The sequence below is a fragment of the Pezoporus flaviventris genome, unplaced genomic scaffold (assembly GCF_033815535.1).
Source record: "Pezoporus flaviventris isolate CSIRO_AGI_PZ_B2104156 unplaced genomic scaffold, CSIRO_AGI_Pfla_v1 ptg000037l, whole genome shotgun sequence".
Taxonomy (NCBI): Eukaryota; Metazoa; Chordata; class Aves; order Psittaciformes; family Psittacidae; genus Pezoporus; species Pezoporus flaviventris.
The window spans coordinates 1,912,042-1,937,509 of NW_026892585.1; the positions used below are offsets into that span (position 1 = coordinate 1,912,042).

Sequence of the window (25,468 nt, forward strand, 5' to 3'; positions counted from 1 at the left end):
ACTATCAGTAAGAGCAGGTATTACTTTGAGAAAGATTATATGCTTGGCAGAGTCTGTCAGATACACTGATTTCCCAGCTGTGAATCTCTTCCCTTGACCAAGCTTGGGTTCTTGCATAAAAAAAACATTGTCCTGACAAGCACCAGTCATGTTTTTCACATAACCAAATACCCAGCTCAATGCACCAGCATTTCTGACTCAGTTTGATCTTCAGCTTTCCAGCAGTTCCCCATCACGCAGGACCCCATCCATCAAGAGGCCAAGCACTGGACTTGTATTGTGTGCAGCCTCTTGCGCTAGCCATCTGCCAGAGGATGAAAAGCCAACATCAGCTACCCAAAGAGCTAGCTTTGTTACTGGAAATGTGAGCAATTACTAAGAAAATTAACTGTATGGCACTGTAACAAACAATACTACTACCAAGATCAATATGGTCAGCCCAGCATCAGCAGACACATGCCACCTATGCTGCATTCAACTAAGTCACACAAACACAGTGACTTCAACAGATGATGTCTCCCTGAGCATCAGCATCATACCATAAGCCTTATAAAAAAAAAAAAGAAATGGAGGCAAAACCTAAACATCTCCTCAGGTTTTGCAGATGCTGCTAACATCTGCAGCAGGCAACTCACAACTGAGAGAATTTGGGGTGGCAAAAGAGAGGCAAGAACTACGCTCCCGTAGCCTCCCAAGAAGAGCTGGCAGGATCAGAGAAGTGGAAGACACTGATTTATTGCAGTCACATGTAAATGTTGGCTTCTAACAACAGCAGCAGCAAAAGAAAAATCAGTTGAAAGAACCTGAGAATGCTGAAAAAAGCCACAATAAATACTGAGGAACTGGGAGAGGAGCTATTTCTCATTAGGAAAGAAGAAGGGTTTGAGAACAACTTGTACTTATGAAGATTGAACTGGCTTTGGACCATATGTAGTGGAAATTAAAAAAGCCAGAAAAAATCCACAGACACTTGAATGAAATGAAAAAGGGATCACGGTGCCATTTCAGGAGGCCACGAGAGTATAGGCTGCCTTCTCAGTTTAAGTGGAATGGTAAAGGCCATCAGGCTTACCTAACGTAGGCTGAAGAAAAATAAATCACTGGCTAATGGACACCCGAGTCAATCATGAAATCCCCACCTGAACAGGCACAATGGCAGGGGATTTTAGCTGTAAGGTCAAGAGCTGAGGAAACGGCTGAACACGAAAACAGATCAGCTAAGGAAGCCTTAAAGACAGAACCACAAGCTTACCAGAAATTTGATAATACCCAAGAGACCTGCAATGGCTGAATAACTGTTTGATGAAGAGAAAAAATTAGGGTTCATAGGCACTAAATGTATCCCCAGTGTAACTCACTGAAGTTAAATTAATCACAGAAGAGGTTGATTGTGGTGCTCAGTATTTTACTGGTGGAATGAAAATGTTGCACTATTTTACCACATACTTTGTTCTTTAAAAATATCACAGCAGTCTCCAATAATCAGTGCTGGAGAGGGAAAGGGGGTTCTTTAACAGGAAAGAAGTAATTCTGGGTGGCAAACCTAAGAGATCCTGGAACTGATTTTCTGTTATCTCATACCTACTATAGTCTATGCCATTTGCTTCACCAACAGGCAAAATCTGATCATAAGCTTTTTGCACACATTATTTCCATCCATGATGCATAGATATGGAAAACCTTACGCCCAGGAGCTTGCATTACAGGCACCTCTCTTAGGAGCCTTTAAGGTTTTGCATTGCAGTACCTACAGACAACACACAAGAGCTGAGACACCACAGAAACAAACAGACAATGGTCAGTGCTTGGCAGAGCTCTTAAGTCAGCTTGGTAAATGGTGATAAGAAAAAAGTAAATGGAAAACGTTGTAAAATAAAGGCAGTGTAGACAGATACATCCACCTCCAACCAGCTCCATGCCCTTTAGTGGCAGGATTTCTAGATTCAGAAGTTAAGAGTATTAAAGATGAAGTTATTTGGGCATATGACCTTAACATTAACAGTTGGGTTTCTGAGGGGAAAATCTGGAGTTGTCCTATGCAGGTTGGAAAGCAGGATGGTAAGAGTCTTCCAGAGCAGTAGCCTCTCCCTTGAGCACAAACACACCTCCAACAGCAGAAAACTAGGGACAAACTGGAGAAGCTACCCCAGCTGGGTATTATAATACACGTATTGCATGGGGATGTGATGGTTTATGATCAACTGCTTGTTAAGTTTGAAAAGCAAAGTTAAATTCTTACATAAGATTACAATAAATGGAGTGCTAATATTATGTGGAACAAAAAGCTTCAGGAAATCCAATACTCACTCTGTATTAAGGCACAGAGCAAGCCAGATTCTGGTTTTGTTACCACAAGTGGAGCTGGGTAAATCTCCTAAAGTTAAAAGGCTCTTGGTAGATTTTCAGCCTGAGAATAAAACAGCCTGCCCATTCACATCAGCATGCTAACTGGGATTTATATTAAAGAAGCTAAAAACCAATCTGGTTTTCCAAACATCTTTCATACACAACTTCTAGCATATTAAAATGATTCATTGTTGTCATGGGCTGGAAGACACCTAAACCCGATACTGTAGATTCCCCTTATGCTCTGCAGATACTCAACAGTGTAGACACTATACCTCCACAACATACGTAAGTTACAGCAGCAACAACTCAGCAAGGTCGTGAAGATCCTGTTTTGCCTCTTTAACTGCCTAAAGCAGGTTTTGGTTTTGCAACTCACTTCCATTCTGCTGAGTTAAGATTCAGTTGGAGCACTGAAGCTCTTGTCTCCCTTTGACGTAAGCAGGATGAAGCCACTTGCAGGACTTGATCCTTAAAAAAGAAAGGGGAAAGCAAGTGATGAAATCCTGGATCCTTCTCTTATGTCAGTGGGATTTCTGCTCTTCAGTATTCTTGTGCACCAATTCACTACTCATCTCTAATACAGTATTTCTGGGGCCTTCAAAGTACTTCTGTATTAGGCTCCACCATATAAGTAATAAAAATGTCAGGAATTCAGATGCAAATGTTTAAGTATTCCACTTCAAATTGCCTCAGTCTCCACCTGTACTTACTTTTGGATGAGAACTGCGCAGACAGTCCCACCAGGCTGAAAAACAAAAAAAAGCAAACTGTTTCCTATGGAAAAGAATGCTAAATACATCGATCACCATTATTTTACACAAGATTGGACCCACCTCACACAGGAGCCACAAGTTGTTTCAACAGAGAGTAAGAATTCATAGGAAAAAGGAATTCTTTATTATTCAGTTCTAAGTGACCTCAGTTTCACATCACGGAATTTAATTTAGTTCTTAAAAAAGAGCAACACTGCATACAGAATTCTTTAAGCAATTCTTACAAGATCACTGGTTGTGCTTTGTTAACTTATTTCAGCTATTTAAATGTACCTCAATGTCTCTCAGGTGCACTGGGATTCAGTATCCCTTTACTCTTCATCATAGAAAAAGACATACATAAATAACACAATGCATAGCTCAGAAAGTCAAGAGGAACTGTTATGTCTTCCCTGGATCATAACCTGCCAGAAGTTCTTTGGAATTTAGCTGTGCTGTTACAACTCAGTAGAACATCACTGAAATAAGGCACCTTAGTGTTATCCCAGAAAATACAGTCAGTTCTGTTGTGTTTGTGTGATGGGAAGAAAGCTCAGGGGGAAAACCCATATGCACCAGTTCTGTAAATGCACAGTGAAAAGCCACGCTCACAGAAGAGTCAGGGCAGCATGGAAGTGATCTTTCAGGAGTGGATCTTGTGACATAAGACGGGGCCTAAAGGAGCAGCTTTGAGGTATATCTAGCTGGAACTACAGGTGACCAAAAACAATAGAGTAAGGAGCAATGGTGAATCTTCACTTTCATAAAATACTTCATAGTGATTTCACTCATCAGGATTCCTTCTTTTCCTCTACTTCTAGCAGCTCATCAAGGAATTCCACAACTTCACCCTAGAAAGGATAAAATTTAACAGGAACAAGTTAACCATGTGCTGCAAAATCAGTGAAAACCTTTAACTATTTTAACCAAAGCATAAACTGTAATAATGCATCTAAGTATTTTTTAACACACTTCATACAGCAGCCAGCACAACAAGCCTGTAAAATGCAGATAAATGGCCCACGGAGGTGTAGCACAAGTAACTGCAGTGACATACAGATCTTAAAAGAAGGAAATGTTACACTCACAATAAATCCTCTTGCACTTTTTCAGGTATTTAAACAGACAATGAAATTCTCAAACTCAAAGTAGAAGAAGAAATGTTTAAAGCACCTGTTAAATTAGGAAATCGTTAAAATACCATAAAAGATGAAAGGATTTTAGAAAGCTTCAAAATTCAAAGCCAAAGTGTTTTGTAGAACTGTAACTCTGACTTTGCATCTGTCTGCTCTAACCATTTATGTCCTGAAACAAAAATGTAAAGAACCAGAGACACCAGAATATCTTCCACACTGGAAACAAGTATGTTGGATATAGATTCAGACCAGAAAAATGTTGTATTTACTAGCTCCACTCTGGTAATACAGGGTAGCGACACAACAATCTGACTTTAAACTACTCCTAATGTAGTTCTATGTCCTATACCATAATCAAATGACTACAGTCAAGCCTGAGCACTTTGGGATGATACAGCCCCACCGGCTGGAATTTACTGCTCTGTCAACTGAGCTACAGTAACTGCTACAGCATGTTTTTGCCTTGAAAGGTATTCCTTAGGAAGGCAGCACCTTCCAGACATGCAGTTTGAACCCAAATTTTACAGTTTTCTTTCTATTCTGGTAAGGAAAGGGCATTAAACCCCTTGTCAGTAAAAATAATATGAGGAAATAATTGTCTATTTTTAATACAGCAAACGTATCATGGTCATGGCGATTAAAAACATTAACATCACATTTTTCAGAAGCATGATTAGCACGGAGAGAAATAATGAGAACCAAGCAAGCAAAAATAAAAGTGGGAGGAAAGCTGCCTGAAATAACTGCTGCTCTTGTGCCCTGCTTCACAGCTCCACTCAAAAGGCTGAAGTGGTTATAGCGAGTCCTGAAGGATGGCAATTTCTTTTTGCTTTCGATTTGTTCAAAACATCCAAGTATCCGATTCAATAAAAACCATGGGGAAAAAATGCCAGCACTTTCATATTCCCTACTTGTCCTACTGGTTGCAGGAAATCTGGCAATTGGAAAACAGGAATTTGACATCTGTGCACATTTTCCTTTGTTTGAAGTATTTTGATTGCCCAAGGAGCCCAATAGCGGAAAGAACTCAAAACCACTTCACAAATGGACATGAAGAAAGTAACCACTAGGTCCAACAGTCAGTACACAAGCAGTTGGAAGATACAAAAACAGAGGCACAGGGGACTTCTGGTCAAGTTTTACAGCACAGCTCTTAAAACTGGGCACAAGCATTTGCATGCCTCTTGAAGGACTACAGACAGGCAGGTCCCATTAACTCTGAAGAGAGTTAGGAGACTGGGAATACAGGTGTCTACTGCAGGAGTCCTAGATCTAGTTCAGACTAATTACTTTACACCTCAGGATCACAGTTTAATGAAAGAATAACAGACAATAAAAAGGATTTTTGCCCTCATTCTACCTGCAAAGATACTCCTTAAAAAACAGTCTGAAAGGCAGGGTGAAAGGCACAAACATCCGACTAGATGACCCAGAATAAGGGAGACAATCAGGATTTCAATAGTGTACCTTTGGAAAAGGATATTTAAAAATTGACTGAAATCTTGAAATCTCTAGAGCCCAAAATTGATCTCTAAGGGAAAGGATGTCAGAAGCTGCTGTGGTCTAATGAGAAGTACTAGGGAGTAAGAGAGGCTGAAATATGGCACAAATATTAACATAGCTGCCCAAACAATATACATACAGAAAATACACTAATGCAACTGAGTAATTGCCTGGATGCTGGGTATATTTGAGAAGGGAAAAACTCCAGATTAAAGACAAGCAAAACCTGCAGTTAAAATACCTTTGCCTGTGCATTCACAGTCAGAATGTAAAACATTTGCAAACTGTCCACACTGTGGCTGGCAGCCTAAGGAAAGGTGCTAATGCTACATCAGAAGAGCTGATCACATTGCCTCACTAGCAGCTATGACCAAATTGACCAACTGCCCTTGCCCCATTAGCGCTCACTTGACACCGCATCAGGCATTCTGCAAGACTGAGTTCAGCAAGGTGATCACTCCAGGGAAAGAGCCTCCTGCCCACTGATATCTAATAAACTTCATGCTGGCCTGCGGATCTGGAGCCCGAAATAATGCTCTGATACGATTTAACCATTCTGTGTGACAGAGTTCCTCCTGTTATCTGGAACACTATTTGGCTCCTACCTATCTTAACAGGAAGGACATCAAACTTCACATGCAGTAGGAAAGAAAATTTTACATGCAGTTGCTGCAGCTACCACACAGGACAACAGCCACCCACCAGTAATGCAGGTTACATAAATACACAGCTCAGACACAGCGCTGATGTAAATCAGAGTTGAGCAATATATGGCCCAAAGCATGATGTAACTGTCTGGCCAGTAGCTAGTAAATCAGTGTGTGAAGTCCAACTAAGCTGGGGGAAGAGAAGGGTTTGCCACCAGACCAGTACCTGCCTTGGCTGTTAGGCAAACAACAACTGTGTGACGTGGGGGCTGCCTGGTCAGCTGCAGTGAAGCACGTCCTCATCAGCAAGCTGGCTCTCGGTCTGCAGCCTTCACCTCCTGGTTTGCACTGGAAGCTGGGTACATGCTACAGGTAGAGCAGCTCTGCCAGCACCCCATGACCTCCCTTCTCTGTGCTACTCACCTCTTCTTCCCTCTCTCAGTCCAAGGACAGTGAATGGGAAGTGGGAGTGATGCAGCAAGGATGTATGGGAAAAGATAGGACAGGTATAGCCTGAAATATGAGAGGCATGATATCGAACAGCAGAAGGGGAATGCTCCCAGACTGGTGTGAGTGGTAGGAAGAACCAGAGAAGCTGATACAATCATCTGGGGCCTCTAATTATCTGCCAGATATGCAAACTGAGCAGCCTTGGCTTAGATTAACAGCTGAACAGAGCACAGACAGAAAGAACAAGTTTTGTAGCACAGTAAATCATTCCAGAAGGTTTTCCAGAGGGTATGTGAGTAGGTGGGTCATAATAAAACATGATTTTAAGACACAGTTCTGAAATAAGCTAACCCAGGCTACTGATACTGGTTATCAGTGAAGCTGGTGTATTAAGTGAAGCTACAGCACTTGAAAAAGTAGGTGCTAAAAAGACGACAAATGCAGAAGTCTTCACTTACTACTGCAAACTGAGTGTCTAAGATCATGGTACACAGTGGGCCAGGGATTGTTGCCAGCCCTTCCTTATGCAATGTTAAATGCTGCATGCACACACACAAAACACAACCTTTTAGAAGAAACATCTGTACTTTGGAGACTCCTAACCATGCTATTAAAATAAACAGCAAAGAGGAAAAGCTACCAGTACACGGCTCAGTTACAGCCCACTTGAGACTGACAGTCCAGCACCAACTCTTCTTTTGACAGCAGCATTTCAGTCTTGTTGCAAGCAATAGCAGCTGTACTGACAGATCAGATGCTTTGCTGTTAGTTGCAAAGACTAAGCACCGCCTTCTACATAGAAAACATCGATCATTCATGGGTCCTTGTCCTTTCTCAGGGGGAACTGGAAAACTTATGGGGAAAAAAAATACAGCTTTCTAGAAATAACCTATACAGTCTACGCAGAACTGTTGATGGCCTTTCTAATAGGGCCTCTGTATGCACCGCAGTGGGTACTGATCTTTAGGGAAGGAGCAGAAAATATTAAAACAATAGTGTTCTAGAATTAATTAAGCTCTATAGAAAAGTATCACTATGGACATGCCTCCATGTGTGATTATCAGTGGATGAGTAAGAAGCAGCCTTTATCCTAACTCATTCAACAAACTGTACCTTGAGAGACAACAAACAGAGCAAGGAGAATTGGCTGGATCTTTGTTTCCTTATGATCTAGAAGGAGAACATTTATCCCACAAAATATCCCCTAGCTGTCCTTCACAGCAAAAACTGAAATCTTGCTACAGCTGGAAGATCTTAGTCACTGGGAACTTGTTCAACAGTGAGAGTAACAGATTTGATTCCCTTACGTACTGGGCCATGGGTGAAAAGATAGTGGTAGGGGAAAGGGTTGCAGGGGTAACATGTATGAGGAGAGGTCAGGGCTGCCCAGGAACCGATGAGTAATTGTCCTGTAACTGCCCCAGGGACTAATTTGAGTAACTCATGGAAGAAGTGACAAAGTTAGGTTATGAAAACCAGCAGATTTTGTTCAAGGAGGAGTAACCATCTTGCAAGAGGGAAGACAAAGGTTTGATGTGGACAACTGTGGAGGGTATGTGCTCCACAGGCCTGATAGAGCTTACGAAGTGCACACCTCCCAGTCCTCTGGCCAGTGATATTTTGGGGCCACACATTATTTTGGGATAACAGTAAGGCATGTGTCAATGGATGGCTCAGCCTGAAAGGTTTATTCAGTCTTCGACCAAGAAAAAGTTCCTTGATCTAACCTTCAGTTAAAACATGAGAGCTCACTGTAACCACCTCAAACACTTCCCAGATCTTTCAAGAGCAGTACAGACCAGGCTGGACATTCCTTGCATTCTAGCGAAGGGGGAAAAAAATCCCTCAATTCTTTGTGCAGAGAAATTATTTGGCCCTTAACCTGTTTATTTTTCAGATACCTAGTCCACAGTGCCCCACTGCCACATGCATTTAGATGGGGGTTTTCTTCAATATTAAAAGAGCATATTTGCTCTTTACATGTATGTTAACTGCTTTCTCAAATATTTTTCCATTTCGTTTTTATTGATACACTCTGAACATGTAACTGTTCTCTTCCCATACACTATGAGACTGCAGCACACTGCAGTTATTACAATAGTGTTTTATAGTAATCCAATAAAAATGCTTTCCTCTTAACGTTTTTATAATGCCTATAAAACATGAGTCAGCCCAATTTCAAAGCAACTTCAACACTGCTCCCACTGCACTGAAAACAGAAGCCTTCTAGTGGCTTTGTTTCTGAACTCCACTTACTCTCTCTTGCCTGCTTTATGCTGCATGCAGAAGCTTACTTACAACTGGGCAGGTAAAAATTCCTCCTAATGTCACAATTTAGGGACATCCTGCCATTTAAGCCCAACCATGGAACCAGCTTCCCATAGAAGATGATTTAAATGGAAGAAGGAACATCTTTGACCAGGATACATATCCAACGGTAAAGAAGCAAGAGGGGAAAACAGGAAGGTTCTGCAGGGCCAGCCACGTCAGCAGCAAGTATCTCCACTAGCAAATGATGACAAAAAAACCCACCTTCTTTCTCTAAAGAATCTTATGTTGAAGAAGGACCATAACAATGCCACTTAGCTGCCAACCCTCTCTGAAATGGCTGCCACCAGCTCTTCTCAGTGTAGCAGTGCTATTGTAGTTGTGCTGGTCTGAGATTGCAGGCAAGGCAGGGTTTACATGTCTGCAGTTACAACTTGCCATTACAAGCACACTTGTATAGATCATCCGAATGCATGCAAATAAGTGAGCTAATAAAGCTGAAAACATGGTGTTAGTGATTTCTGAGCAGAAAAATAGGTTGACTTCAGACCATTATTTGCTGTAAGTAGCCTACTGGGCCCTCATGCTTTGATGTTATTCCACGTGTTCTTCTTGCAGCAATCACATTAGTTCAACACTTACTTTCCTTCGCATCACACTCAAGAATGGAGAATCTGAATTTCAGCTACTGTACAAATGGACACACACATCATATACAAATAAAAAGAACAAGATGGCAAATAAAGTGGGTCAAAGCTGCCAACAGTTTTTCACCTAGTGATCAAGTACTGAAAGAAAAAAAAATAAATCAAAAATCACATTGTAGGCTCATCTCAGCCAAATACTTGTGGTTCTTGTGCAATTTAGAACAGCTAAGTAGCTACCCCTGAAAATAAAATAAGAAAAAAAATCCTCAAGAACACTGATTTTATGGGCCAGAAACATGTCTCATACAATTAGTGCAGCACTGAAGTTATACCTACACTAGCTGAGTATCTGGCTCTTAACAGCATTTCCGTTTGCTATTTAAATCTGTGCAATACCAGGAGTTGTATCTATTAGAGCCTTTATGAATTACACATCTGAACAGGAATCCAAAAGCTTAACAAGCCATGGCCAACTAAGATGACAACTCCGTGTAATGTTCTTTCAACTTCACAGTGGAAAACTGTAAGGATATTTAATAATAATTACTCTTAAGAAAAAGTAATTCGTAGCTAGTTGGCACTAATGTTCTCTGTCACCTCTGCTGTGTTAAATGTTTGAACTGGAGTTTTTCATTTCCTTGTGGAAAAACATTAATAAAGTAACATGAACAGGACAGTATTTCTTGTAGTGACATATGCAAAAATCATTACTGCATGTTCCAGCCTTTGCAATTACTGCCATGTATTACTGGAAGAAGCCACATGTTCTCACTCACTTTGCTAATTGGATTTAAAAAGCCACATGGATGATATGGGAGCACTGAGAAGTCTGAACAAAGTGAGATTCTCCACTTGGGGATGATGACATTCACATAGGAAGAGACCCTTTTGCCACATGAATCCTTTTGCTTCACTCAAGGAAAGAGAATGATTTTCTTCTGCAGATTATTTTAGGGGCTTGTTGGCCCACAAGCAACTTCACAGACAGCAAACATGGACCACAGGGACACACAAAAGGTATGGCCTATGGCCCAAGATGCACATGGTTTAAATAAACAGTGTACTAAAAAGAGAGATTGCCTTCATCCTTAACAACTTTTAATAAAGCTTTTACTGTAACACCTTATCTGGGTTTTTCAGTTTTCAGCATTCCGATGGAATAAGCTTTTCTATCTGTGCCAGGAGAAATATTAACAAGAAATTCCACTTCTGCTACCAGCTCCTGCCCATACAGCAGAAACTGGAAGGTAGTGCTTTTACCTTTGTGCTATTCCTGCTCTGTCTGGACTCCCTGGAAGGCTCCTGCAGCCAAAGACAAGTTCTAGTAGCCAGGGATTTATGAGTTCTCTACCAAAAGCCAGAGCCAAGCCAGAGGCATGGACAGCCTCCACCCCTCCCAGGTTCTTCAGCCCTAGTAAGGGAGGGCACAGAAGCTTTTCCCTGGGAGAGGAGAACGGTAACTTTCCTATTATGATGAGAGTGTTGGGTAGGGATATCTGTGGCACTACCGGACCCAATAATTTTGGTTGTTTAACCCAAATATTAATCCAGTGTAATGTGACTTCCTTGTCACGTCCCCATAAGTTTAATTGAGGTTTCCACTGTACTTCCCTCCTGCAGATTGCAATGTCATTTATAACTGCACCAGTGAAACTGGCTACAGGAATGAATGCCAGCAAATAACTGCTTGTTTATATAGAACAGTATATATTCTATATACAACACAGTACTTGAGGCTCAAGATTGTTTCTATCCCTCCTTCTAACAACATATGGGGAAAGCCCTCACAACAGACTGCTTCTCCACTTCCTCAACTACTCATCGCTGCCTTCTGAAGCAGCAGATACAAGAGAAGCACTACAAATTAAGTTTATGCCCAACATAATGGGCAAAGCACTAACCAACAAGGGAATATAGAAAGTGCTCAAGTATTTCACACCCAGATGAAAATCCATACAGACTAGTCCTCATCTAAGCTTAACCTTATAACAAGCTCATTAAACTGTCTTTCACGGTTTTATCACAATGGAAAGTCTTCCTCAAGTCTGCTAACCTTGCAGTGGAATTTTATGTATAGACTTGTTTTCAGGTCACTAGCATACTGAAGGCAGCACAGACATGTTATTACTTTTGTGCTATAAAATATGATGCCTCCCTATGGGCTGGATAACATGAAAATTGCAAAGGCGATTTCATTTTTTAACACAAACCATCTTTCTCTTTTCTAACTAAAAAAGAGCTCAGCTGTGATCATTACAAGTACCCTGCCCCATGCCAAACTGAGCACAGCTCTTTGCCAATGCCAACAATGAACTATTCCATCATTTGAAGAGTCTTTTCAAACCTTTAAATGAAGGATTCTGAAAACAAAGCAAAACAAAGGGCAACCCAAAGCCTCCACACTTTCATTTCAGCTGTAGGCAACAAAGAAATGCCCTCTCAAAAATTCAACTACTTTTCTTGCTAAAAACCAATAGTAATAATAGCAATAGTAGTAATTTTATGTTATCTGCCCAGGAATTCCAAACATTCAAGAAGCAAGACTGGGTGAGCAAAATGTTACTGTGCAGGAAAAAAAAAAACAACCCAAAACCAACAGATGTCAAGATTTCCTTTTGACAAAGATTAAGATTTAGGTGGTTACTTCTGGACAAAACTATAAGGATCTTTAAATCTAATTTAAACAACATTTCAGACAGAAACAACCAAAAAAACCCAAACCCAAATAACCCCCCAAAACCAGAAAAACATTAGGTTTAAATATATATATAATATATATAAAAATATACATATACACACTACTTCTCTGCCCCCTTGTGTTATAGCTTGCAAGGTGGATTTTTGTTTCGTGGGCTCAATGTGTTATATTTACCTTCGTATTAATACCAGCCATACTTTTTTAAACTGTATGTGATGTTCTTCTGGTTTGTTTCTTATATTCCATTTACAAAAGAAAAAATCATGCCAAAATGGTCATGGTTACAAGAAGATTTTTCCATAATAGCTAAATCCTTGGATTCCATTTATGTATCATCTTCACTTTAATGTGATTGCTGGTTTTTGACCATGATTTCCTTTCTAGAAAACTCACCTCATCATCATCCATCAGATGTTCCTTTGCAAAGTCATACATTTCCAACTGGAGCGTGGTTATGTTGTGATATCGAACAGCCTCCTATCAAAAAACAGAATCTCCACGTTAGGGTAGCAAGACAGGGGAGTGTCATCACATGTCACCTGAAGGTACCCCAGCAAAGTGAGACCCAGACTTAGTAGAAGGTAGATCCAGGGGGGGTAATAATGTTTGTTAAAGGAAACAGCAGAACAGCAAGCAGTGTATCCAGTGTCTTGTGTGGACCTTTCAAAGCACAAGCTCCATCGGTGTCAGAAGAACAAAGCACTCTCCTCTTTCTCACGTTTCAAAGCATTGGCAAGTCTGAGGATAAGGAATGAGACTGCCAGAGCTGAGCAGCAGCCTGTGCCTGCGTTCCAGCAGGCTTTGGATGTGAGAAAGCTTCTGTCTCCCTGTGCTCTGGCGTATGGCAGCAGGCAGTTCTGAGAAAGAGAGACACTAAGCTATTCTGCATGATAATGGCTGATCCCAGCCTCAGTCTGGGCTAGGGAAATTCAGTATGGTCACCAACCTGTCTGTTTAGCTCAGTCACCTACTCTCATATTTGTGAATACCAACAGTAATCTACTTTGATCATCCCCTTTAACTCTTTTGGGATGGAAAACAGGAAACTTCCTCTTTCACAAGAGCATCTAAAGCTTAGTGTCAGAGCCAAATGCTGCTGTCACTCCATTACCACTGTGAAAATAAACCAGAGTCACTATGGTTTTCATGACAAGCGATTAGCATAGCAAGCAACTTCTGTTCTTAGTTACATGGATCAATGCAGAAGAAAATACAGCTGTGTGCATTTAATATTTAAAAATTATCTGTAGTCCTCAGCTCCTGCAAAGTTATCAATGAAACATTCAGAGTTAACATGTAAGGCCCTTCTTCTGTCCTATCTGTATATGTATGCCAAATTTGTCTGTGGTCTGCAGTTTTATACTTTGCTACCTCTTACTCCCACTGCCAAACATTGTCTCCAATACAGCTATAAAGCACAGTTTTGTCCCCAGAAGCAGTGACAAAGGAGTGGTCCCTTTCAGCTCTGAACTCAGACTTGCCGCTGCTGCCTGAAAGAACCAATGCTTTTTTGTTTTCTTCTGTCTCAGCTGGCCCTGCAAGGCAGACCTGGGTTTCCAGCGTGCAGATAGGTGTGTTGGACGTAACAGCTCTCCACAAATAAAACCCATTTAACTCAAACGCAGTAGTATTTCTGACTTCAGTTTCCTGGCCTGAGAGGAAGGAGTGTAGGAAATCAGTGTAACTTATAAGGTGCATATGTGAACTGCTCTGCAGAGCTGCTACAGACAGTCAGTCACCTAAGCACTGCACGCGTGTACTGAGTTCAACGCAGCATTAAGAATCAAGGGCCTCTGGCCCAGTGCAGGTCTCAGTGACTGAGGTGTCTGAAGAAACAACATGGGAAGGGCAACTGGAATGTTGCCCAGCAGGATGCTCGCTGCTGCTTCAGCTAGGTTAACTTAAATGACTCTTCCATAGAGAAGTCATGCTGTAAGAGAAAGAACATGTACTGCTAATGACCAACTATGTCAGCACATACCACTGATGTCTAACGAGTCACTCGGGTGTCACAAAGCAGTTAATTCAGTTGTATGACATAAATCCTAGTAATGAGAAAATCCAGTTTGATTGTCAGAGTCCAGGCTGCTGTAGTCCAGAAACACAGCAAAGTGTTTTTATCGGTAAAACCTCCTTGGGCATGGAAATTTAAGAATACCATAGAAACCCGTTTTTAGAATAATTTTGCAAAGCCAGATCACATCATTATATTGCATTTTTCCCTTCTCCATGCTGAAAGACTGATTAAGAATTTCAGTCCAGTTGCAAATAACAGGAAAAGAATGAATTTATGCTGGGCTAGATACACCCCGATTTAAAAATGGCACTGTTCAGTTGCCAGCCATGAAGCTAGAGCACTATATTTCACTTGATGATGTCCTACGTATCTTATTGTGAAATAAGAAAATAATTGTGCAGTGACTCAAATGCTGCTCCTTAAACCATGGAAAATATTTTCTTTGATGTATAATCCCAATTCAGTTTATAAAATCTGGTTACATATATTTCATATGTAAAAAGTGAATAGTAGTTTTAATTAGGACTATATGGAATCTTAATATATGTGTTTTATCAGATAAATTCAGAATCCCACTCATATCCAACCAGTTGGTACATACACGTCTAGAAAGACATAAAGCAAGGATGTAGAGATAACAATCATTGCTGGATGTCCTGATGTTTACTGTGGACTCTTTGCAGCAAGTATTCCAGCTGAGATAACTAGATACAGTATGGTCCTGGACCTTTTTCCATCCTCATCCGCTTAACTATGTTCTAAAGTAAGTGGAAAGTAAGTTTAGCTGAGGTTATTGTATCCAGACACATTTCAACGTCGAAAGAACCTGAAATAACAAGCAAGCGGGCATGTTGGCAAATAAGAAGTGATTCCCAAAAGCCTAAATGTTACTGGGACGACCTTTACACCAGGAGATTTTGGGGAGCAGCTGCTTCAATCATCAAGGTAGATAAAGACACACATATACATGTGTCAGACAAGTACCACTGTGGATTTACTTGTCAGCATATTATACCCTACTGTAATATATGCCAACACAAAAGACTATAATGACACTCACTGTCTACATCACACAGTACATCTCTGTGTACAACTTTCTATGCAGTTTCAATAAAACAGCATGTGTTTAACTCCAGAACCAATAGATAACCCCCACTTTCCCAATCTTTGACCCACTGAGCATCAAGAAAACATCTGAATGTGTCTAGAAGGCAAATTAGTTAATTCACCTACCGATCTGGGCTGAAAATCCTCCTCTTTAAGTCCCCATTTGTCTTTGTGGTACTGATAGTAGACCATGTTCTGTTTCATTACTTCATCTTTCTGGTCAAACAGAAGGTAACTAGCAGCACAAGCAGCTGCATTCTTCATGTCATTTGCTAATTAATAGAGCACACACATGAAAATTCAGCTAAGGTAAATGAACAAATTCCTACTATTATCCAAGCTCTGAAACACTCAGATGGAAACAGAACCCATTTTCCATCTCCCCACCAACTGCATATAAAAAAAAAAAAAAACAAAACTGCATCCCAGAAAGGATACACTATTTTCATGTTCTGAAACAGGTTTCTGAAACATGATTCAAAAAAATCACCCAAGTGGTTTTCTATGAAAATCCTAACCAAATATTCCAGTATCAGTGAGATACTGGTATCCCAGTACACATTGGGGCATTTATTACAAAACAAAACCACACCACCACCACCACCACCCCCCCAGCAAAAAAAATAACCCCACTTCTTTGTACAAGAATTGACAAAGAGGGAAGAGTCAATGTGTAAAATGTGCAGTTAAACAACACAAGCAGAAGTCATTAATGACTTGATGCTACATGGCTGAATCCGTCTTCCCTTTGATGCTGGAGCCTGCAGCAGTAGCTGCAAGTGCTACACGTGTATTTACAGTGCAAGTAGCCCCTCAAGAAACTGCAAAATTCACCGAGTTATTTAACTATCAAGTATGTAATCACTGAGCACCAGAACACTACAATTTCTGTGAAGTGGTCCCCTTTTGCTCAAAACCCATGTAGCCCCATAAGCCTCATTTTAATGGGACTATAAGAGTCCACTAGGGAAAACTGAATGGTATGAAATACTCTCTAGGTTTCTCTGTGGAAGAAACGATGAATAGTAAATTGAAAATTCAGTACTTATTGAATAGAATGAAGTAAGTTATGTTAAATGTGTTGCCTTGAATCACAATCTTTCTTTTCTCTGAGTAAGTTATAAGCCTAAGAAAAAATTTGCTAGAGCTATACATTCAGCTGCTTAAAAAGCATGTGGGCCTGACAGCTTGACCCCTATGGCTTTTTGGCACAAACCATGCGTTTTTTGTACACAGATGTATGAAATGGGTCTGTTTCACTGCACATGTTCCACTGGAAGTGGCTGGTGCTCTTTACCCTAAGATGTCTTGAATTACTTCAAACAGGCAGAAGAATTGGTGCATCATTTAAACATCTAAAATGCAGACTATGAACATTTATAATTTATATGAGCATTTATCATTTACACAAAATGATAAAAAGCTCATATAAATTTACACACAAGTGTAAAGAACTTGTGCTGGCAGCACACATCATATAAAGAACAAATGGTACTGATGGATCAGACCACATTTACTCTGTAACTACCTCATTTTTCCAGCACCCAAGTGGAGACCAGTCACAACCATGCATAACTTAAAACAGAGGGACCTGACCCACACAAAATCCTTATGGGACTTACATTCAGCAATTTATTTTGTCATGGAGGATTTTATGATCATGGGCTCTATAAATAAGGTTTATCTCCTGTGTCTGTTAACTACAGTTATACAGGGAGAAAAAGACACCAAGCAACTCAGACTTTCTGTCCCAGAACAGCTTAAAATGCAGATTCTGGAGGCTACTACTTACACTGTAAAGCATTATAACTAGAGGAAAAAGATTATGAATGGAAATTGCCCCACATCATCCTAATGTTATTTCAGCATATTAAATCACTACTTACATTTATAATAAGCAAACTGTAAGTAATGGTACATGGTGGCCACAAATTTCTCAACAACAAAGCCTCCAATAATGGGTGTCAGATTGCTCTCACACTGCACTTTGCATGCAAGAACTTCAATATAATGATCTGAAAGGAAGAAAATAACACAGGATGTGAATAGAGCACAGTGAATCATTATAAACCCTCCCATTAGGTACCCATTAACATTTCACCTTATAATGCTCTCCTGGGTTCTATGCAGCTGGATCTTGCTGCTCGGAAGTACTGAGCATCTACAGCTCCATCTGAGGTATGTATCAAGCACTGGTACTTAGCTCTTCCGTAAAAATCTGGGTGGTCCGGACTTGAAATGATTCAAAGCCGTAATTCCAGAGCCCTAGCAGTTAGGTTACACTGACACCTACAGGCAGTCTGTGGCCGCCAACAAAGAATTTCGAGCAGTTTCGGGACAGATCACATTAGGCACCACCACAAAACAGAAGTATTTTAAAGCCTTAGTTTCCCTGTCAGCCACATTGGGCAGGTGAAACCAAGTTACGTGGCAAGTCTCTGACCAAAGCAAAAGAACAGCAAAGGGCCCTTCCCCTGTTTTCATCTCTGACAATTCCTAACACAAAGAATGCTGAAGCGAACCGAAATGAAATTACCAGGCCCATCTTTTACAAGAACAGTGGAATCTCAAAACAGAGTAGCATTCAATTCTACCCAGTACATAAAGCTAGAAACACCAGTCCCTCAGTGAAGTGATCCCATGCAATGAGGACAGCTGGCTTCCAAACAGAACTCACTGCTCAGGGATAAACATGTACCTAGTGCAAGCACCAAATACTTCTGGTTATCTTTTCTTGCTGCATCTACTTCTGCATTAAAAGCCTCAAAGGCAGAACGCATCTCCCGGGAGCAAGAGGACAGCTCTGCCCAGGCAGCGCAAGTAAATGCGAGTTTTCCTATGTCAAGAACAAAGTACTTGAAATGCATGCATACGCCCAAGATGACATCATGCAGCATCTACTTTTCCTTCCCACCACTATTGCTGGGAATTGTCCTTTCCTTCCAAGGAGGAAGGGGAAGGATGACAGCAAGTGCCAATCATAGCTAAGCATGGCCACTTCTGGCTTTGGAGTCATCCTGATGTCAGGGCTCTGAACCATTGGGAAAGAAGGCCTGTGTTTCATGCTTTACCACCTGTGATTGGACCTTCGCTCCTTATCTGGAGGTCCTAGGCACCTGCCCGCTTAGCCAAAGAGTAAAGCATGACTTAAGGAACAGCCAGCAATAGCTGTTCCATGTCAGCTGTACTGATGGGTACCAGTTCCACACTGAGAAACTGGAGCTGCTCTTGTACCTCACATCTATGTATCTACATATTTCACAAATCTTTTCTCAGCAACACATCTTTAGGACAAAGTTAGGTTGGTTTTCCTTCTGGCAAAGCAGAAATTCTGTTGCATTTTTCACATTTTTAAGTCTGTTGATAAAGCATGCCAGCATTCTCCACGCAACATTGCCAGCAACACTAAGCCCAGAGCACTGAAGAAATTGTTTCTTCTGCTACAAAAGAACATAGGAAATGAGTATGTGTCAATTTGACAGCAATCAAAAAAGGTGGCATCTCTTTTCCTTTGCAAAGCAATTGATTTTTTTAATCTACATACTAAAGAAATCTTAACTGCTAGCAAAACTCTGCTGGAGGAAAGATGAAAAACAGGCAACAGAAATTTGTCATGTTTATGAGAAAGCAGATACATCTGACCAGTGACACACAAAACACATAGCAGATTTTGAAGGCAGGCTAACCCCTGAGCCTCAAAGGTGCCAAACTGATATTGAAATGTTGGTTAAGAGACCCGTCTGGATAACTGTTGCTACCTGGATGGAGTAGTTCTTACTACTTACACATCTGTTATTCTGACACACTCTTCAATTTCCACATGTTAAAGTAAAAGCTCTCCGTTCTGATTTGCTGACAGCCCTCCTTTATCCTACTGGAAAGAGCAAACCAGAATTCAAGCAGTTTTCAGTGAATCTAATAAACCCATGTTGGCCCAAACTGAGCATGGTGTAGCATGTGCGTTTCATGCTGCAAACTGAGAAACAGGACTCTGGTAGTCAATCCTACAGATAAACTGAAGTGCACCTTTGGGACATCTTCCCTTATTATTTCCTAACTGCTCACCTGCAATGGAAAGATAGAAGTCTTTAAAATCCTTGATCTCTCGAGAGCCTTCACAGGCTGCTGTACAGTCATCATAGGCTTTGAAGAAATCAGGAAGAGCCAGTTCCATGTCCGAGATAGATGTTCTCCAGTTGTCACCGTTGTATGCTCTCACAGCCCTGACAAAAAGATTCTGGAAAGTTGGCAGGAATGAGAACCAGAAATAACTGATCTGTGGAAATCAGCGTGTAAATTCAAATACAGGATGTGTCTGTATGTCTGAATTACTATAGAAGCTGTTATCCAATTAATGTGAGGACAACAGATATAAATGTTAATGGCTTTTACCAGGTATTTCTAGAGAGCAGAGTACATAATTCTATTTCAGATCGAAATAAAAGCCTGTTGGACAGCAGTAAGAGTGTGAATCTAAAGCACAGGTTTTGACAGACATTTTCAGTTGAATATTTAACACCAAATGTCCAGCTTATTTTAAGCTCTGCCACTATACCACATTTGAGTAACTATGCACCTCCTTAGCTCCAGTAGTGACCTGCATGTAGTGACCTCCAGGTGTGCCACTATCTATGAATCACTGCGACTCATTTATGAAACAGTGAAAAGTGTGAGAGGTGAGAATTACTGACTGCATCAAGCAGGCAGAACAGAGATGATGGAGAAGACAGGAAGAGGGAACGGAGAGTAGGAACCAAGAATATGTGAGCAAATAATGTTCTTGAATCTCACACAGTAAGAGAAGTAACTGAACAGTTCCAAAAGACCAGACTGTGAGTAAAAAAGCATACCTCATAAGGTTTTGTCTCCAAGTCTTTAATATGCTCCTCAGCATCAGGTATGCTCTTATAGTAGGCCATATTTCTTTGCATCATTTCATCATCTGGATGCTTCAGAAGAAATGTGTGAGCTGCTGCAATTGCTTTTGGAAGATTATTAGCCTAAACAGGGATGGGGAGAGAAGGAAAGGCAGGGGAAGAAAGGTCAATTGGAAAAAAAACAGTTCAAAGTTTCCAAGTTTCTGTCAATGAACTTTCCTGCAGCCTCTATACTCCCAAACTTACTTCTACTGAAACCACTCTCAGCAGATACAACAGTACAGTAAAACTGATGTAATTTTTCTCAGTTTTACTCCTAGCTGCATCACTATGAACATTTTGTGTGACCATATATATTTGTATGAACATATCAGTGGGTAAAAAGCCAGCCCAGGGAGTGCGAGTGACCAGGAGTGCAGCGAACAGGACATAGCGTGGCAGCTCCCCCCACGGGCAGGCAAGCAGGATGGCGAGCACTCGCCTCAGGACCAGGGCCTGGTCTGGGAGCTTTGCTCTGGCTGCCCCAGCAGTGGCTAGCATTGGCACCCAGACAGAACTGATGAGAGGGGAGGCTGCAGCACAGAGCTCAGGGTGTAGTAGGTGCTGCCACTGGTCTCTTGAGGCGCAGTGCACCCTTGTGGGGGTCCTCCTGCAGCAGGGGCTGAGCTGCAGGATGTTTTCAATAGGCTAAAAGATGACAGGGAAGCTGACAAGGCACAAGATTATATTGTTTGTCCTGTGTGGGACTTCTCTCACAGCAATTACAGATGCTAAGCTCTGGATACTGGGTAGGAGTCATCACTTACCATGTTTATATCATATTTATGTTGCTTATTTGCCTAGTGGCACGCAAGACAATATTACAATAATCTATCTTCCTGGTGGTGTTACAAAGTTAGTGCAAACAGCAGGGACTTGCTCAATAATTGTGTCCTAATGTGATTTTCTGTACTCATTTTTAAACCCCATTAAAAATACTTTGTGAAGTATGTATTCCTTACTTACAACTGCATGTGCCAAATGTGTATGTACTTCTGTGTGCATGCATTTATATTTTTTAGTTTGCATATAGATACACATTTTTATAAACTATGTAGTACATATGCACATATTTGGAAAGAGTGAGCAAGTAAAAGTCTTAAATATTTGTGAAATATTAAAACCTTTTCCCTTATAAGCCAAGATCCACATCAACCCATTCAGTGCACTGAGATGCGGGTGATACAGAGTTCTACCTCACATCTAAAATGGCTTCTGGAAGTGTATGTATAAAACTATGAGCAAGAATCACAAGCATACACGTGCATGCTTTTTTCTGTCTTCATCCATAAAAGGTGCCCCTTCATTTCAGAAAGAAACTTGAGAGACAACTACCAGAAAGAAATGACTTCAACTCTAACATGAGCTCTCGCTGAGGTTCTGCTGTGAGTGTCCCTCCCAGCACTGGAGCTCTGCCAGCTGCCCTTCCTGGCTGTCCCAAAACTATGTGCTTCCAGTCATCCCAGACAGCGCTAAACACAATGGGAAATCTCAGCTGCACTTTCGTCAAACACCAGGTTTCATTTGTGCTTTATCCTTTAACCTTGTTTGTCAGTAGGCTGACAGGCCTCTCAGTTTTGCTTAGTCCACAATTCGCTCTCAGTTTCAATTTTCACCACTACAAAAAAGAAAAATTGTGCAGAAACATTCCTAACTGAACTCTGTGGCTACAAGAAAGCTCCCTCCAAAGGAGCAAGCAGCAGCATACAAACATCTACTCCCAGGATCTAAGACGTGGCAAAGTTTCACTCTGGAACATACCTCAATAAACACATGGTCACTCTAAAAAATGACATAAAGCATTTCCCTCTTCCTTCTTTCTATACTATAGAAGTCTGCTGGGGGGGGCTAGGGGGTTGGGAAAGAGATATTCCTTTCTTGAGAAAACCACCAGTAAGGAAAAAATCCCTTGTACATAGCAGTTTAGCTCTAGAAGGCCCACCAAGAACTCCCCCAGTGAGTGGCAAGGGCTCAGACCTGAACTGCAACCTAGTAAGAAAGTCAACAAGAACAACTGACACTAAAGGGGAAAACCACCACACTGCACCTCTCAAGCCTACTGCAAATGGGATGGAAAAACAGTTTAAAGGGAGAGGGAGGGGTTTCTCCCATTTGCCTCTCGCATTCCTACCCACCAGTTACTTAACTGTACCAGAAACAGGACGTAGGAATGATTTTTGCTGTGATCCATAAATTGCAAGCTTTGTACGTGCCACAAGAGGGGAATGAATGGTTAAAGACAGACAAAAAATGGAAACATCTGTGCTGATGTCATTTTGGTATCCATATATGGCTTTGAGAATGGGAGGTCTGCCTGCCCACTCTCCTATTCAAGAGAAATGCCCCCTGTTTGATACCTTCTGCATGTGCAGAGGCCTTAATATATAAAGTTAATCTCTTCCGCATGATCTTAGGGATGGTTTTAAACTCACAGGATGACACTGGTGTGATACTGTGCATGCAGATACTGTGTCTATTTTGAGAGAGCACATTTCCCTACATTTGTTTGTGTGATTTGGAAAAAAAAATGAATATTATAAGGAGAAAACAGCACTCCTACCAATAAGACACAGATGATGAGTGTTGATGAGTGCTTTCAAGCAGCAACCTCGAAAACAATGCACAAGCATACAACCCTATATAACGTATACTGGGATATGTTGGGAGCGACTGCCTGAAAGAAAACAATCTAAGCAAAATTCAGCTTGTTTACTTCCCTCCCCAGAAATCCCCTTTATTTGAAATGCAAGTAATTGCAGTATCTAAGGGGATGGCATGAGGGATAGACCTTGATTTAGAGAGCAGAAGAGGAAGGTGAGAAGAAGGGACAGAACTGTCACTCAAGATCCTGGACAGGAGGGTGACAAGTAGCTAGAAGAACGGGATGAAACCTGTTAAAAGAGGTGTGTGTCCCCAGCCTTGGCTAACCCTGGAGCAAAAAGTAAACACCATTCCAGGGCTAGCATTAATGTCACACTTTCAGCAGCCAGTTTTCCCTTTACTCCTTCCTGTGGCTGTAACAAAACTGCTGTTTGCAGGCACCTGGTTATCTGTGAGTCACAGGCTGGGAGCTGCTGCACTTGAAACAACTGGACCAGAAGGAAGTAAGTAAGGGAGATGGACATTCTGAGGGACAGAAAGCAGCAAATAGTGCTTGCAATAGCAGAGCAGTGACATGCAAGGTCTAAAAAAGGGTTCACAGGTTACAAACAAAACAAGGCAGATGGAAAGAGGGGCAGGCATAGAGAAAAACCCAACTACAGGACGAGAAGGCAGGGTTTAGTGGGTGAGGGTCTGAGAAGAACTGGAGGGGCTAATCTAGGGGATGTGGTTGGATGAGTTGGGGAAAAACTGCTGAAGAGTGAGCTGGATAGCAGCACGTGGGCAAGCAGGGGGGCACACAACGCAAACACTGGTCCCACGGTGGGTTACATGAAGTGCATGGGAGGAAGAGGCTTGAAGACATACCTAGAAGACAATGAAGTGCAGAGTCCCAGGAGGGCAGGGACTGGGAGGCCCAACCACAGACAGAAATGGAGGTGGGGTGGACAACTGGTAGCTAAACTGATGTGGAGAAGGTGATGGGGAATGAGGCTACAGCCCAGAGCAACTACTTGGAGTGTAAGGCAATAAGTCAGGAGCTTTGCCACAGGTGGGTGTGTGAGGTATCCACATCCAATATGCCTGTGCAGGGACAGTCCACACTGTCCCCCTCGCTCCACCGCAACACTGCCAGGCAAGTTTGGCTTACTTGGCTTGGCTGGAGTGTGGCAGAGCACCAGGCAAGACTTTGGGGAGGCACAGGCAGAGCAGAGACACAGCAGACAGAAGATGAGGAGGGACGAAGGGCAGGGCCTCACCTTGAAGTAGGCGAACTGCAGGTACTTGTAGGGCTCTCGGCGCTGGAAGTCCTCGAGGAGGTCGCGGCCGGGCTGGGCCTGTCGGAATGCAGGCAGCCCCTGCTTGCAGCGCCTCAGACACTGCGCCCGCCGCAGCACCCCGGACAGGAGGCGCAGCTCGGCCAGAGCTCCCCCGGAGGCAGCGGCGGGGTGGGCCGCAACGGCGGGGGGCTGCCCGGCGGCGTGGCTGCAGTTGCGGTGGCAGAAGGCCTCGCTGTCGCGCAGCAGGCGGTAGAGCCTCATGCTGACCTCCAGGTAATTGACGCTCTCGGGCCAGTTCTCGGTGCTGTACTGGTCCAGGCCGTAGCGGTAGGCAGACTCGAGCGGCATGAGCTCGTCCCGCGGGAAGCTGCGAAAGCTGTAGCGCTCGTACTGCGCGCCCGCCGCCGCCAGCAGCGCCGACAACCCCAGCCACAGCCACATCACTGCGCTCCGGCGGCCACCACGTCTCTGCTGCAGGAAGGGGAGAGCCGCGGCACCAGGGGAGGAGCCGGGGGAGGGCTCGGGGAAGCCGGCCCGACCCCGGCCGGGGAAGCCTGTGGTGGGCGAAGCGCGACTGAGGCGGGAGGTTTAAGGCTGCCGCTGGCGCCCCTCCTGGCGGGGAGCAGATTGCAGCTGCGCCGCTCTTACGGTGCCCCACCTTGAAAGCTGAGCAGGGCTGGTAGGGGGAGCGTCCCCGTTACCCGCTTGCTGCTTCTCCTTCTCGCTGGGTTTCTTTCTCCGTCTCCTTCTTGCCTTGGATTCCGTCGCCCTCCTTCGAAAGCCTCCTCGCACCCGAGCTGGGAGTCGGCCGCATGAGTGACAAGAGGCGCAGGACCGTCTCCCGCCTCCTTTCTGTGGCGCCAGGGGCGCGGTCGGCAGCGGGAGCAGCTCTGATGCGAGCCTGTGGGCTGGGGAATGCATATTCCAGTGCGGATCCAGGGGTGCGAGGCAGCGGGTCGGGAGCAGGTTTCCTCCTAAGGAGCCACACGTCCGCCAGCATGAGCTGCCTGGAACGTGTGGTATCCTGTGGCGGCAAGGGCAGGAGCAGGCCGGCCCGCCATTTTGTGACGGGTCAACCTCCATGGGCTCGCCTGCCA

At 42.7% G+C, this 25,468-nt stretch overlaps 1 protein-coding gene across 1 annotated transcript; it reads right to left on the reverse strand.

Annotated features, from left to right (window-relative positions):
• Positions 1-3,223: 3,223 nt before the first annotated feature.
• On the reverse strand, positions 3,224-24,988 carry CRTAP (cartilage associated protein). Its single transcript, XM_061464363.1, has 7 exons — positions 24,351-24,988; positions 20,425-20,574; positions 19,640-19,811; positions 17,461-17,589; positions 15,701-15,846; positions 12,844-12,927; positions 3,224-3,952 (listed from the first exon to the last, which is right to left on the reverse strand). Exons 1-7 carry the CDS (start codon positions 24,810-24,812, stop codon positions 3,893-3,895), a joined length of 1,203 nt encoding a protein of 400 aa, XP_061320347.1. The 5' UTR covers positions 24,813-24,988; the 3' UTR covers positions 3,224-3,892.
• Positions 24,989-25,468: the final 480 nt, after the last annotated feature.